The 14,437-nt window shown below is 38.4% G+C and overlaps 3 protein-coding genes across 3 annotated transcripts; 2 read left to right on the top strand and 1 right to left on the bottom strand.

Moving 5' to 3' along the window:
• Positions 1-2,098: 2,098 nt before the first annotated feature.
• Positions 2,099-4,362, bottom strand: LOC6632268 (putative leucine-rich repeat-containing protein DDB_G0290503). Its single transcript, XM_002056360.4, has 7 exons — positions 4,101-4,362; positions 3,739-4,046; positions 3,117-3,685; positions 2,920-3,066; positions 2,743-2,853; positions 2,530-2,687; positions 2,099-2,458 (listed from the first exon to the last, which is right to left on the bottom strand). The coding sequence occupies exons 1-7, from the start codon at positions 4,243-4,245 to the stop codon at positions 2,172-2,174; spliced, it is 1,725 nt and encodes a 574-aa protein (XP_002056396.1). The 5' UTR covers positions 4,246-4,362; the 3' UTR covers positions 2,099-2,171.
• A 2,678-nt stretch (positions 4,363-7,040) lies between these two features.
• LOC6632267 (uncharacterized) lies at positions 7,041-9,366 on the top strand. The gene is made up of 7 exons (XM_002056359.4): positions 7,041-7,343; positions 7,406-7,713; positions 7,774-8,324; positions 8,374-8,520; positions 8,596-8,706; positions 8,769-8,926; positions 8,989-9,366. The coding sequence occupies exons 1-7, from the start codon at positions 7,127-7,129 to the stop codon at positions 9,270-9,272; spliced, it is 1,776 nt and encodes a 591-aa protein (XP_002056395.1). The 5' UTR covers positions 7,041-7,126; the 3' UTR covers positions 9,273-9,366.
• A 2,517-nt stretch (positions 9,367-11,883) lies between these two features.
• Positions 11,884-14,159, top strand: LOC6632266 (putative leucine-rich repeat-containing protein DDB_G0290503). The gene is made up of 7 exons (XM_002056358.4): positions 11,884-12,161; positions 12,213-12,520; positions 12,574-13,142; positions 13,193-13,339; positions 13,406-13,516; positions 13,572-13,729; positions 13,800-14,159. Exons 1-7 carry the CDS (start codon positions 11,945-11,947, stop codon positions 14,084-14,086), a joined length of 1,797 nt encoding a protein of 598 aa, XP_002056394.1. The 5' UTR covers positions 11,884-11,944; the 3' UTR covers positions 14,087-14,159.
• The last annotated feature ends 278 nt before the right edge of the window (positions 14,160-14,437 follow it).

Genomic DNA, 14,437 nt, shown 5'->3' with positions numbered 1-14,437 from the left:
TTTAATGTAATCTTAATATACGAATTTTGTGTGAGTACATAGTAGTGTTACCCGTATCAGCGACTTTCGATAAAATTACTTTCATTATGCGCAGATACCGAAAACTTTAAAGAACCTGCACAGATGGATATAACCGTGAGTGACAAATTTAAATCTTACTAATAGTGAGTACGGCCTATAATTGGCAAACAAATTATTTACTCGAATTTATTGCCTTCGAAATGCATATGTACCACCATGATTGTATTTAATAAGTAATCACTGCTCTATACGCCTTAGTTTAGGTAGAAAATGCTAAGGAGTAAAGCATTCTCATTTAGATCATATGTTTATTATTTCAAGTTTACTTCAATTAAAATGTACCAATAAATTGAATATAAAGGTCCCTCGCCAACACGATATGACCGATACGATACGCTGTGGTCATATTGCTTATGCTGAATTAAATAAAACATTAGTTCAGGGGTAACCACCCAAAATAATCACGAGTTATCAAGTTTGGGAATGTAAAGAATAGGGACCGATCAACATCTACGGCACCCTAGCCACTGGAATTCCCACATAGAAGTCCGCTGTTTTCATTTATTTTAATTCTCAGAATACAGTCAGTGCACCTAACCTCTCTGAACACTAAAGGAGTGATATGTGAAGGGAAGAGGAAAAGACTCACGCCAAATCCGACGAGCAGAGTTTAGAGCAACGCTAGAAGTGCACGCCTTCCGAATCGTTTTACCTCCGAGAACATCAACCGCACGATGCTGGTGAGCTCTTGAATAGAGATCGCATATATACCCTTCTGCATGCTTCAAGCTCTACATCCATCTAATACTCCCGAGTTAAGATCTTACAAAACAGAATAGCCGTCTTAGCAACTGTTAATTACCCTTCGATTGTAATTTAAACAAGTAAGAGTTTCTAGTCGGAAGCTTCTGACTAGCGAATACCTGAATCCTCTTATTCCAACACCAAACGCAGTTCGCGCAACGCGCTCGTTTGAAGTAATAAAGATAAATTTAAAAAAAAATGCCCTTTGCAGGGTTCAAGGTCGAAACTGACCGCATTAATTTCTGGCAACTCTACACAACAGCCACACCAGCCAAAAAAAAAACAAGTAAGAGGTTCAAATCGGGAGCTCCCGACTAAGGAATAGCCTGGACGATCTTATTCCAACATCAAATGCAGTTAGCGCAACGAAAATAAAAAGTTCCCTTGGCAGGGTTCGAACTCGCAACTGACCGCATTACTTGCTGACGACACTACTCAATAGCCAAACCAGCAAAGAAATTAAAACAAAACAAATCCCCCGGGCGCGCGACAGGATGAACCACTTGATATACCTCTACTCAACAACCACATCTATAATTAAGTATTATTGGAAAAAAAATAATTAAAGTAGCAGCACAGAATCCAATTGCAATTGGAATGCTGTTGATAGACTTCGAAGCAACGCGCATGCATGTATACAGAAACTTTTGGAATTTGCACTGGCTGCCCCATCCAATTGCGCAGTAATTATTAAATTTGGTATTTTCTTAACCGATCCTAACGAAATTTTCTACAGTATATCTTATATACCATAGAATATTTGTGTATTCTCAAAAAGTCAAGTGCACTAACATTTTCTCTTAAATTAGTGGGCAAAATTATTTGGATTATTAATTTGATTTACAGTAGCGGGAAAGTGACGATAGGTATAAAATGAAAGATACTTGATATAAAATTCTAAAGGATACATGTTAAAATTGATAGTTTTAGCTTATTTATTCAACTTGCTCAAAAAAACAGCATGTCGATATCGATTGCTTGGAAACGGAGCGAGTTATCGATTACCGAAAACAAACACGAACTGCGCAGGTACTAGGAGGACCTACATCTATTTCTCTGGCTTATAGGATCTGATATCCTTGGGTTCATACATATGGACGGACGGACGCTTCCTTATTCTCGTTACATACATTGAAACAAAAACATACCATTTTTACCCATTGTTAATGGGTTCAGGGTATAAAAACCTGCTCAATCGATATTGATAAATTTCCGCTTTAATGGCAGCAAAATCTTTCAACTCTATCGATCCCCATTTTTGCGAATTCGGATATTTATACGATTTACTGCAAATGTATTGTAATATTTATCGTAAATACAAATGCATAAAAGATTTTTGTACAGTATTATTGTTCTTCACGTCTGACAGCTTTCTCGACAACTCTGCTGCTCAGCATCTTGATCTGCTTGCGATTCGGTACATTGGCCATGAACTTCTGGTCCTGTATTATATCATCATCAGCAATTGCTGTCTGATCCTCGTCATCGCCCATGAATTCGTTAGTATTAACGGTGGCCAAATAAGCGGAATGATACTTTTCTTTACAGTTCTGCCTCGACGATTCCATATCCGCCTTGAAGAGCTTCATCATCTTATATACTTTACGCTTTAGCACGTGCATAACTTTCTCAACTGTGTACAAATAAAAAAAAAATGGGGTAAAAATTACAAACAATTCTTTTTCAGCAGATCTCTCAACTAACGATCTTCCTCGTAAAGCTCTGGCGGCGCAGCGTACATGGTTAGCATATCGAATTTGAGAAGCGGCAGTTTCAAATACGAGTTCGGATATATCATCTGGAATTTTTTGGGACTGCGATCGACATGTCGCAATATTTCAATAAGATTCCAAAGACTTAAGCTGTATGGCCAAATAAAATGTAATAGTCACTTGCAAGAGAAAATGATAGATTTACCGGAACATAATAAAGGCATCGCCGCGATTCTTTAAATACTCCATTATTTCCAACTCGATATTCTCCTCGTCTTTCACAGATTTTCTCAAGTCCTTAATGTACTCCAGGCGACTGTGGCATTATAGTTGAAAAGACTATTGCAAATTATTGTTCTTCTCGTTGTTGTTATGTGCATACTTAATTTCCTCCTCAGATAGATTGTTGACTAAAACGCCTTGTAGCACAGAGGCCAATTTCATTCGGTCCTCCAGCGCATATCTAGTCATCACCTCGCGCTCGGCGATGCGTCGTATATTCTCATTGTTCTCCATCTGGCTCTTCATACTGCAAACAGGAGTTAAAGCTTCAGCCGTTCATGATTGTGGTGGACTTACCGCGGATAAATCTCCCTGGCCTGGGAGCAGAGTGTACCAAACTTTACCTCCTTGATTATTTCCTCGACGACTTTCAGCACATTCTTGAGCAACAACATGCTGTGCGTCTCCCGCAAATAACGCTTAGGATCTGCTGTTGCAGAGAGCTCTCGTTCGGGCTTAGCACGCATAGGTACCACAGAACCAGCTGGCTTGTGATCTACTAATGAGGCGAGCATTTGTTGCTTTTCCAAAAGATTTTTACGTGATTTGATCTCCAACTGGCGATACTGGACGTTGAGCTCCCTGAACTTGGCTATCGCTGGCATGCCAAGGTAGAGTATATGCTTTATGAAATTCGCTTGATCCTCCATGTCGTCAGCGAGAGACCGGATAATGGGCTCATAAAATATTTCATCCTGCAACAGCACCTGCACCATTTTCTGGTATGCAGAGTTAATGACCTTGATGGCCTTCAGGCGAATATTTGAGTTTTCAATCCTCTTGATGAACCCTTGCGACTTCACCTCCTCTTCTAAGACAAACTCATTCTGATACTTGATGCGGTTTTCTAGAAATGCACGATCAATCTGCAAACAAATTTATAAATATTTCATTTCTTATTTCTTCACTGAAGACCTACCAGCATTTTTCTGTACCGACACTTTAGTTGACTCAATCGACACTCCAGACGATCCCGCTCCTTGCGCAGCACAAAGGTGCGCTGATTGATATTATCCACAACTAGATGTATGGGCATTCTCTGGTACAGACGCTGCATATCCCTGTGTTTGATCAACAGGTTGCGAATGTTGTGGGTATTATCTCCAGTTACGGTGTTCAACAGCTTTGTGCGGCCCAGGCGGCATTGCAGCTTAAGTCGCTTTTTATCCGTAAAAAAGCGCTGGCGATTGGCCCTGTTCTCCAGCCGCTTGAAGATCGCATGACGGTCTGTCAATAAAGTGGTAATTAATCCCAGGAGATTTGCATATATCGATCACTTACCCAACAATGCTGACATGCCACTAAACTGTTCGGTCAAAGAGTTGGGCGTCCAACGCTCGTCGACCACCAAATGCTGGCGCACAAAGCCCTCGCCAAGGAATCCATGGTAGCTGAGGGCGCGTGGATGCACTGGCCGCGGTGCCATAGCATCTCTGTCATTTTGCTTATCCCGCCGCGAGACGCATGATAAATCTTCTTCTCTCGATTAAAGCAGGGCATGGTGTTTTATTTTTTTGTGTATATATATATTATTTTATTTTTTTAATTTTTTTTTTATTGTTGTGAAACTGTTGGAATGAAGTGTACCTAATAATTAAAATAAGGAATATTCACAATGAAGTATATAAAATTGAGTAGAAGCCTAATACATGGGCTCCTATGAAAAGTCTTAAATGTATTTAATAAGTTTTTTTTAGGCTTTCTTATCACAAATTGATAGCCAAAAACGAGGTAACTATAAAGACAAAGCACATCTAGGGTCCAATCTAATCTTTGCATTGGAGTGCATTAAAATGTTCGTGTATTGGAAATAAAAAGATAGTTTAAAGGCTTATTAATGTTATTAAAATTAATCTACACTATCTATCTAATCTATGCCTCGATCTGCTTGCGATTCGGTACATTGTTCAAGGTCTTCTGAGGTTCCTGCAGCAGATCCTCTACAACTGTTATACCCAGTTGCTCATCCTGACCGAAATATTCGTATTTTCGTGGTCAAATAATCGGTATATTTTTGTTTGTAGCCTTTTATTAGCTTTTAATACCTTACGCTTGACTAGATGCATAAGCTTATAAACTATATGAAAACAGACAACATATATTAAAATAAATTCTTTTGTATCGATTAGCTTAATTCGTCTATTTCTCTCAAATTTGAGAAGAGGCAATTTCAATTATGAATTCGGATTGTTAGTGCAACAAATAAATAGTGAAACAAATAATTTAAAAATTAAAATAAACAAATAAAGCTTACGATTAACGTTTGGAAAGCTTAAAATGCTGCTTACTTGATCTTTCCCTCAGATAGATTGTTCATTAAAGCCCCGTGCAGCACTGTGGCGAATTTCATTTTCTGCTTCTTCGTTTCATGTTCGATCATGCGATGCAGCTTAACATTGTTTTTCACTTGACTCTCAACGCTATAGACTCTAAACTAAGCAGGGCTAGAGGCTATTTTAATTATGCCCAGATTGCGATCTACGTTAGATAATATATCATTAAGATTCCAAAGGTATACGCTATCTCAGCTATCTCAAATGAACAAGGAATTTAGTCAAAAACTATAAAGCAAAAATAAACAAATGATTATTAAATGTGTTTGATACATTTTGAAGTCGCGTCCGATTTTCTTTATTTATTTTCAAAGCTTAACATAAGATCTTAATGAATACATTTTTCAGAGTTTTGGGAAATTTCACCAACAACAGTGGTAAATTGCAATTGGTAAGACGGTTGCATGAAGCTTTATTGTCTAAAAACTAAACTTTTAAAGATCTTTGTCAATATTCATCTGTGGAGTATTTCCCACTTTTTTTTCTATTTATATATTATTATTATTATATTTTTGTTGTCAGCAAAAGTGGTAACCAACATATTCAGAGATTTTATGTAGTTATGCCAGCTACAATAATCAACATAAATACTACTAAAACTTAAAGAAATCTGATACTGAATATCAAACCTATTGTTAATCACAAATGCATTAAAAAAATACATTGCCTACTTTTGGGCACATTTCAAAAATGGTCTTAACTAATTTTGGTAACAAGCACCACTACAATCCATTCCATCGCAACACGCAGTCACACACAGAAACACACACGTTAAGGCTGGAAATTTTTGCATAAATATATGTATATATATGTTCGTATACGTATAGCATATAAAGCATATGTATACAAAAATTTCCATAGTTAGCTAAAGTGAAACAAAACAGCAAAAAAATATTTAAAAAAAGGAGCACATAGCCTATGTGAAATATACCTACGTATATGTACATCCAACGTATGCACATCGTTCATAATAAATGTAAGTACAAATCTGTAGCTGTCCAAATATATCTATATTTAGTTGATTTATAAATTGTGTAAATAACACAGGGGCAGCAATATGCTTCCCCCCTTGGGGGAAAAAAAATTGGAAAAAAAAAGGAAAAACACCACAAAAACCAAAAAATAAATGTGTAAAAAAAACTTTCGTCATCTTATACATTTGTAAAATTAGACAAGTAAGATGTTCTAGGCGTGAGCTCCCGACAAGGGGATACCCTGAACCCACTTATTCCAACACCAAATTCAGCACGCGCTAAGCGATTTTTTTGCATTACATTGGCAGGGCTCGAACTCGCAACTAACCGCACTAGACACACCAGCCACAAAAAATAGATTCATCGATAGGTCGCAAACTCACGACAGATAATACCACTTGCCACCGCCTCTACTCAAGAACCACACCCATAATTGAGTCCTGTTAAGAGCAAAACGAATTAAAATATCAGCACGCAAAGCAATAAAATCGCAATTGCAGAGGACATAATTCGAAGCAGACGCGCATGAAATTGTGTGTGTGCATGTACACGGAAACTCGATCTGCCAATGGAGTAGGAGGACCTACAGCTAAAATTTCAAGTCTTTGGCTCTTATAGTTTCTAAGATCCTTGCGTTCATACATACGGACAGACGGACAGGCAGACGGAAATGGGTAGATCGACTCGGCTGTTGATGCTGATTGGATATGCTACTTCAGCGTGATACATTATGCTCTTTTACCAATTTTTAATGGGTTCAGAGCCTAATAAGTGCATAAAATATCAGATCGTCATGTATTTAAACTGAGTGGCATCTCTGTTTAAATATATTTAGGTTAGGTGAAGTAGTTTTTGGATTAATCTAGCAATCCAGGAATAGTTATCAACTCTTGGAACATAGTTAAACTGGAAATATTCATTACAAATATACGACTCACTCAAGATAAACATAAAACATAACACTCAAACATAATAAAAAATACAAATAGATATATTCACAATGCCGTGTTTTAAGCAAGAGAAGAGCCTAGATTTCCGTCCCCGGCGGGATACCACGAATGATACGGATCCAATGGCCCCGAAGCCGGTTCGTCCGCGCGCCTTAAAATACCATGGACTCTTCGGCATGTCCATTGCGGCCCAGCATCTCATTGTTGACGATAACTGGTCTCCGAGCTCGATCAATGAGCAATTTACAAACATGACCGAACTGCTAAGTGAGTAATGCACGCTATTTGCGCACATATCCTTCCATATGCTTATGCTTATGCTTCCTTAGATCGATTTTTAATATACAAACAGCATGAGACGAAGACGAATCATTCGCGCCTCTTGGTGGAGAGTAAGCGTTTGAAAACGCAGTGCACTGATGGGCGCATCAAGCTGAAAAATATCTCGTCTGGGAATAACGCCCATAAGATACGCAACCTTTTGATCGAGCACAGGGATATGCAGCGTCTCTACCAGAAGATGCCCATTCACCAGATTGCGGACAATATCAATCAGCGCACATTTGTCCTGCGCAAGGAGCGAGATCGTCTGGAGGACCGTTTAACCGGCCTAAAAATGAAATATAAAAAACTATTAGTCAGTCACAAGTTAAAAGTTCAATGATCAAACACATATGAAGACTTCACTTTCTTACAGATAAACCGATCGAAGGTGGAAAATCTGATCAAGTACGAGAATGAGTTTGTGCTGGAGGAGGAGCGCCTATCGCGTGTATTTCAGAAGAAAATAGAAAACTCTAATATGCGTTTAAAAGCCATTCGCACCATTAACATCACATACAAGAAAATGGTGCAGGTGCTGTTGCAGGATGAAATATTTTATGAGCCAATTTTGCGCTCCCTCGACGACGACATGGAGGATCAGATGAATTTTATAAAGCACATACTCTACCTTGGCATGCCAGCGATAGCCAAGTTCAGGGAGCTCAACCACGAGTTCTTACAATTGGAGTCGAAGTCGCGAAAAAATCTTCAAGCTAAAATACAAATATTGAACTCCCTGAAAAAGCCTGTTGTTAACGGCCCGCCGGAAGTCAAGGTCAGAGAGATATTAGCAGACCCCAAGCGCTATGTGCGTGAGACCGAGAGCATGCACACTCTCAAGGTGCAGCTGCTGGCCATTGAAAAAACGATTAAAAACCTAAAATTAACGACCTTATGCTCGCAAGCGAAGGAGATTTATCCGCGGTAAGTCTTCAAAAGTCATTTAAAAACTGTATCTTTATTCTTTTCACAGCATTAAGGGTAGATTTAAGGAAAATGTAAAACTGCATCGTAAGACCGAACATGATTGGCAATGTAAGCGAATGCTGCACACCAAAAAGCAATGCGCCAGTATGCTCTCGGACTTATTAATAAATAATCTATCCGAGGAGGAAATTAAGTAAGAAGCCTTTTCAATTTATTTATTCATATTGTTCTTTAATAAATTATTATATTTATCTTATCTGCTCGACAGTCGCCTGGAGCGCATTAAAGAATTAAAAAGAATTCTGAAAGCTGAAAACGAATTTGAGGAGGAAAATGTCTCGTATATTAGGAATCGCGCCGATCTGTATGTGATGTTGCGGTGAGCTGTTAAAAAATGCACCGTATTTCAATCAGATTTGTAATTTCTATTTGTTTTCGCAGCCTATTTCTTTGGAATTTGATGGAAGTCCTCCGCCATGTAGATCGAAGTCCGAAACAAGTTCATAGAGATTATCCAAATTCGTATTTGAGGCTGCCACTTCTCAAATTCGAGCTGTACCAGATGTACGCTGTGCCCCCAGAGCTGTATCCGACAAATAGTTGAGTTGAGTCATCCTCTTGAAGGAATCGTATAACATTTTGTGTTTTCTGCTATACACAGTTGACGTAATTATGCATTTACTTAAGCGTTCGGTATACAAGCTGATGAAGGGCTACAGTCCGAAGATGAATGCAAGATTAAAGGAGAGTGAAAATAGTTACCATCTCGCTTTTCTGGCTACTTTTGAACCACACGGAACCACCCAAGACGAAGAGCAAGATATAGCTGCGATGGGGGACGATTTAATTACCGACAGGGCCATGGCCAACATTCCGAATCGCAAAAAGATAAAGGCACAGAGTGCCAAATTTGTAGAGGAAGCTTGCAAACGGGAAGAACAATAGCTTTTTGTTTGGCTTTGTGTATATAAACGTTCATTTTTGTATTACATCTTAGACATTTCATATTAATAAACTAAAACACAAAAATTCAAAAATATTATTTACTTGTATTTATTGCCCAAAGCCTGAAGAAAGGAATGTTCTTTTGAATATATCTGCATAAACTGCATATTTTTAGTCTGCATATTTTTAGTCTTGTTGCTCTTCGATCAAAATGTTTGCTATGGAAATACTCTCATAGTGATGCACTTATGCAAAGCATACAACTTATTCCAATTGGGACGCACATAATATAAACGATATTTAAATACATATATATGGAAAAAGAAGTGAGAGGTTCTAGTCGGGAGCACTTAACTAGGGACACGTTGGCAGCGAAAACACGTTTTATTTTGTGTTTTTTAGCCGATTTTGATATAATTTTTAGCAGTAGAAATTATTGTACTATTAAATATTCGTGTATAAAATATTCGAGCTTATATAGGTGGTTAGCTTAAATTGACTTAATTACTTGATTTATAGCTTTTAGGTAGTAGTGGGGAGGTGATAATTGCTATATAATGAAAGATACTTGTTATATCTCTATTTATAAAACTGTTTGTCCTGACTGACTGATTGGTGATCAACGCACAGCCGAAACCCTAAGAGCTAGGAAGCTAATATTTTCACTATAGCTATCTTATGTAGTGAATGTGCACGTTAAGACGGGGATTCGGGAAATTCCACCCGCAAGTATGAAAAATTGCGAAAAGCGTTTTATACAAACTTTTTGTTTACCATACGATTGGCCCGATCAATTTCAAAGTTCTTTGTTCTAATTCATTTGAGGGGTGTTTCACACTTTTCTAAAAATGTATTCCCCTTGGTGGAAATGGAGGTCAAAGATTTGGTGGGTGACGTTTCGCACTCAAATTCATTATCAAAGCTCTATATGAAAAATCATTTGAGACGTGTTTCACATTTTTCGCAAAATCTAAACTCCTTCGGTAAAAATGCGATTTAAAGATTTTTTGGGCGAAGTTTTAAGTGGTGTCCGATATGCTTCAAACTTATGTTTAAAGCTCTACATAAGAACTAAATGAATATGTGTTTCAGCAATTCCACCCACAACAGTGGTTAATTAGCGAAAAACGTTGGAATGAAACTCTTTCACATTTTTTGTAAAATCTAAGCTTCTTCGGTGGAAAGGGCATTTTAAAGTAATTTTTTGAGAATTTTAAGCTGTGTCCGATTTGCATCAAACTTATTTTCAAAGCTCTATATAAGAATATAATGAATACATGTTTCAGCGATTTGGGAAATTCCACAGTGGTAAAATGACGGAAAACGTTTGTATGAGAGTAGTTTGTTTACTGTCCGCTCAGTTTCAAAGCTATTCGAGAAGATCGATTTTATAACATAAGTGCCACGGGCAAGGCCGGGCTATCCCCGCTAGTATATATATATATATACTATTCTAGAAACAACACGTCAAAATTGGTGACTAAAGCCGTTATTATTTACCGAAATTGCTTAAAAAAGAGTTTTAAAAAATCGATTAATCGAAAACCGGGCAGGTTATCGAATAACGAAAACAAACTCGATCTGTGCGGGAACTAGGAGGGCCTACAGCTTCCAAGTCTCTAACACTTATAGGCTCTGATATCCTTGCGTTCATTCATATGGATAGACGGACGGAATCTTTTTGCGATTCGGAATATTGGCCATGACCTTGTCGCATTAAATAGACTTTATGTCTCGGGTGGTTCCGAGCGGCTCAAAAGTAGCCATTCATCGGACTGTAGCCCAGCATCAGCATATAGAGGATCACTCAACTAAAGTTAATTATTTGTAGCTTTGCTATAGCCAAGTTTAAGGATCTCAGTTTCGAGTTTCGACTGTTGGAGAAGTCACGCAAGAATCTTGACGGCAAGTTTTAAATCTGGCCATCATTTAAATAGCCTTTAACCTTGCTTAGTTTCGAGTCTACAGCGTTGATCGAACTTCAAATGCAGACGAACAAACTGACTTTCGCTACAGTGCTGCGAGGGGTTTTAATGAACAATCTATCTGATGGAGAGATCAAGTAAGCAGCTTTTTAAGCTTTCCTAACATAAATCGTAAGCTTTATTTGTTTATTTTAATTTTCTTATTCTTTGTTTAATTTCCTGAGATAGGGTATGCCTTTTGAATCTATATTATTAAAAGCTAATAAAAGGCTACAAACAAAAATATACCGACTTTTTGACCACAATTGATTAATACGAATATTTCGGTCAGGATGAGCAACTGGGTATAACAGTTGGAGAGGATCTGCTGCAGGAACCTCAGAAGACCTTGAACAATGTACCGAATCGCAAGCAGATCAATGAATGAAAAAGTGTGCAGATTACTTTTAATAACATTAATAAACTTTTAAACTATCTTTTTATTTCCAATACAAGAACATTTTAATGCATTAGATTAGAATGGACCAAAGATGTGCTTTGGCTTCAGAAAGCCTAAAAAAAACTTATTAAATACATTTAAGACTTTTCATAGGAGCCCATGGATTAAGTTTCTACTCAATTTTATATACTTCATTGTGAATATTCCTTATTTTAATTATTAGGTACACTTCCAACAGTTTCACAACAATAAAAAAAATTTTAAAAATAAAATAATATATATATATATACACAAAAAAATAAAACACCATGCCCTGCTTTAATCGAGAGAAGAGCTTATCATGCGTCTCGCGGCGGGATAAGCAAAATGACAGAGATGCTATGGCACCGCGGCCAGTGCATCCACGCGCCCTCAGCTACCATGGATTCCTTGGCGAGGGCTTTGTGCGCCAGCATTTGGTGGTCGACGAGCGTTGGACGCCCAACTCTTTGACCGAACAGTTTAGTGGCATGTCAGCATTGTTGGGTAAGTGATCGATATATGCAAATCTCCTGGGATTAATTACCACTTTGACAGACCGTCATGCGATCTTCAAGCGGCTGGAGAACAGGGCCAATCGCCAGCGCTTTTTTACGGATAAAAAGCGACTTAAGCTGCAATGCCGCCTGGGCCGGACAAAGCTGTTGAACACCGTAACTGGAGATAATACACACAACATTCGCAACCTGTTGATCAAACACAGGGATATGCAGCGTCTGTACCAGCGAATGCCCATACATCTAGTTGTGGATAATATCAATCAGCGCACCTTTGTGCTGCGCAAGGAGCGGGATCGTCTGGAGTGTCGATTGAGTCAACTAAAGTGTCGGTACAGAAAAATGCTGGTAGGTCTTCAGTGAAGAAATAAGAAATGAAATATTTATAAATTTGTTTGCAGATTGATCGTGCATTTCTAGAAAACCGCATCAAGTATCAGAATGAGTTTGTCTTAGAAGAGGAGGTGAAGTCGCAAGGGTTCATCAAGAGGATTGAAAACTCAAATATTCGCCTGAAGGCCATCAAGGTCATTAACTCTGCATACCAGAAAATGGTGCAGGTGCTGTTGCAGGATGAAATATTTTATGAGCCCATTATCCGGTCTCTCGCTGACGACATGGAGGATCAAGCGAATTTCATAAAGCATATACTCTACCTTGGCATGCCAGCGATAGCCAAGTTCAGGGAGCTCAACGTCCAGTATCGCCAGTTGGAGATCAAATCACGTAAAAATCTTTTGGAAAAGCAACAAATGCTCGCCTCATTAGTAGATCACAAGCCAGCTGGTTCTGTGGTACCTATGCGTGCTAAGCCCGAACGAGAGCTCTCTGCAACAGCAGATCCTAAGCGTTATTTGCGGGAGACGCACAGCATGTTGTTGCTCAAGAATGTGCTGAAAGTCGTCGAGGAAATAATCAAGGAGGTAAAGTTTGGTACACTCTGCTCCCAGGCCAGGGAGATTTATCCGCGGTAAGTCCACCACAATCATGAACGGCTGAAGCTTTAACTCCTGTTTGCAGTTTGAAGAGCCAGATGGAGAACAATGAGAATATACGACGCATCGCCGAGCGCGAGGTGATGACTAGATATGCGCTGGAGGACCGAATGAAATTGGCCTCTGTGCTACAAGGCGTTTTAGTCAACAATCTATCTGAGGAGGAAATTAAGTATGCACATAACAACAACGTGAAGAACAATAATTTGCAATAATCTTTTCAACTATAATGCCACAGTCGCCTGGAGTACATTAAGGACTTGAGAAAATCTGTGAAAGACGAGGAGAATATCGAGTTGGAAATAATGGAGTATTTAAAGAATCGCGGCAATGCCTTTATTATGTTCCGGTAAGTCTATCATTTTCTCTTGCAAGTGACTATTACATTTTATTTGGTCATACAGCTTAAGTCTTTGGAATCTTATTGAAATATTGCGACATGTCGATCGCAATCCCAAAAAATTCCAGATGACATATCCGAACTCGTATTTGAAACTGCCACTTCTCAAATTCGATATGCTAACCATGTACGCCGCGCCGCCAGAGCTTTACGAGGAAGATCGTTAGTTGAGAGATCTGCTAAAAAAGAATTGTTTGTAATTTTTACCCCATTTTTTTTTATTTGTACACAGTTGAGAAAGTTATGCACGTGCTAAAGCGTAAAGTATATAAGATGATGAAGCTCTTCAAGGCGGATATGGAATCGTCGAGGCAGAACTGTAAAGAAAAGTATCATTCCGCTTATTTGGCCACCGTTAATACTAACGAATTCATGGGCGATGACGAGGATCAGACAGCAATTGCTGATGATGATATAATACATGACCAGAAGATTATGGCCAATATACCGAATCGCAAGCAGATCAAGATGCTGAGCAGCAGAGTTGTCGAGAAAGCTGTCAGACGTGAAGAACAATAATACTGTACAAAAATCTTTTATGCATTTGTATTTACGATAAATATTACAATACATTTGCAGTAAATCGTATAAATATCCGAATTCGCAAAAATGGGGATCGATAGAGTTGAAAGATTTTGCTGCCATTAAAGCGGAAATTTATCAATATCGATTGAGCAGGTTCTTATACCCTGAACCCATTAACAATGGGTAAAAATGGTATGTTTTTGTTTCAATGTATGTAACGAGAATAAGGAAGCGTCCGTCCGTCCATATGTATGAACCCAAGGATATCAGATCCTATAAGCCAGAGATATAGATGTAGGTCCTCCTAGTACCTGCGCAGTTCGTGTTTGTTTTCGGTAATCGATA

The sequence above is a fragment of the Drosophila virilis genome, chromosome 2 (assembly GCF_030788295.1).
Source record: "Drosophila virilis strain 15010-1051.87 chromosome 2, Dvir_AGI_RSII-ME, whole genome shotgun sequence".
Lineage (NCBI taxonomy): Eukaryota > Metazoa > Arthropoda > Insecta > Diptera > Drosophilidae > Drosophila > Drosophila virilis.
The sequence above is the reverse complement of the archived record's forward strand: the minus strand, read 5'-3'. Positions and strand labels throughout refer to the sequence as shown.

Excerpts from the sequence above, each read along its gene's own strand:
- LOC6632267 (XM_002056359.4), top strand. The coding sequence starts at position 7,127 with ATGCCGTGTTTTAAGCAAGAGAAGAGCCTAGATTTCCGTCCCCGGCGG. Across the intron at positions 8,325-8,373 it reads GCGAAGGAGATTTATCCGCG|CATTAAGGGTAGATTTAAGG; the intron begins GTAAGTCTTCAA and ends TTCTTTTCACAG. Across the intron at positions 8,707-8,768 it reads GATCTGTATGTGATGTTGCG|CCTATTTCTTTGGAATTTGA; the intron begins GTGAGCTGTTAA and ends TTGTTTTCGCAG.
- LOC6632268 (XM_002056360.4), bottom strand. The coding sequence starts at position 4,245 with ATGGCACCGCGGCCAGTGCATCCACGCGCCCTCAGCTACCATGGATTC. Across the intron at positions 4,047-4,100 it reads TGGCATGTCAGCATTGTTGG|ACCGTCATGCGATCTTCAAG; the intron begins GTAAGTGATCGA and ends CTTTATTGACAG. Across the intron at positions 2,854-2,919 it reads CTATCTGAGGAGGAAATTAA|TCGCCTGGAGTACATTAAGG; the intron begins GTATGCACATAA and ends ATAATGCCACAG.
- LOC6632266 (XM_002056358.4), top strand. The coding sequence starts at position 11,945 with ATGCCCTGCTTTAATCGAGAGAAGAGCTTATCATGCGTCTCGCGGCGG. Across the intron at positions 13,143-13,192 it reads GCCAGGGAGATTTATCCGCG|TTTGAAGAGCCAGATGGAGA; the intron begins GTAAGTCCACCA and ends TCCTGTTTGCAG. Across the intron at positions 13,340-13,405 it reads CTATCTGAGGAGGAAATTAA|TCGCCTGGAGTACATTAAGG; the intron begins GTATGCACATAA and ends ATAATGCCACAG.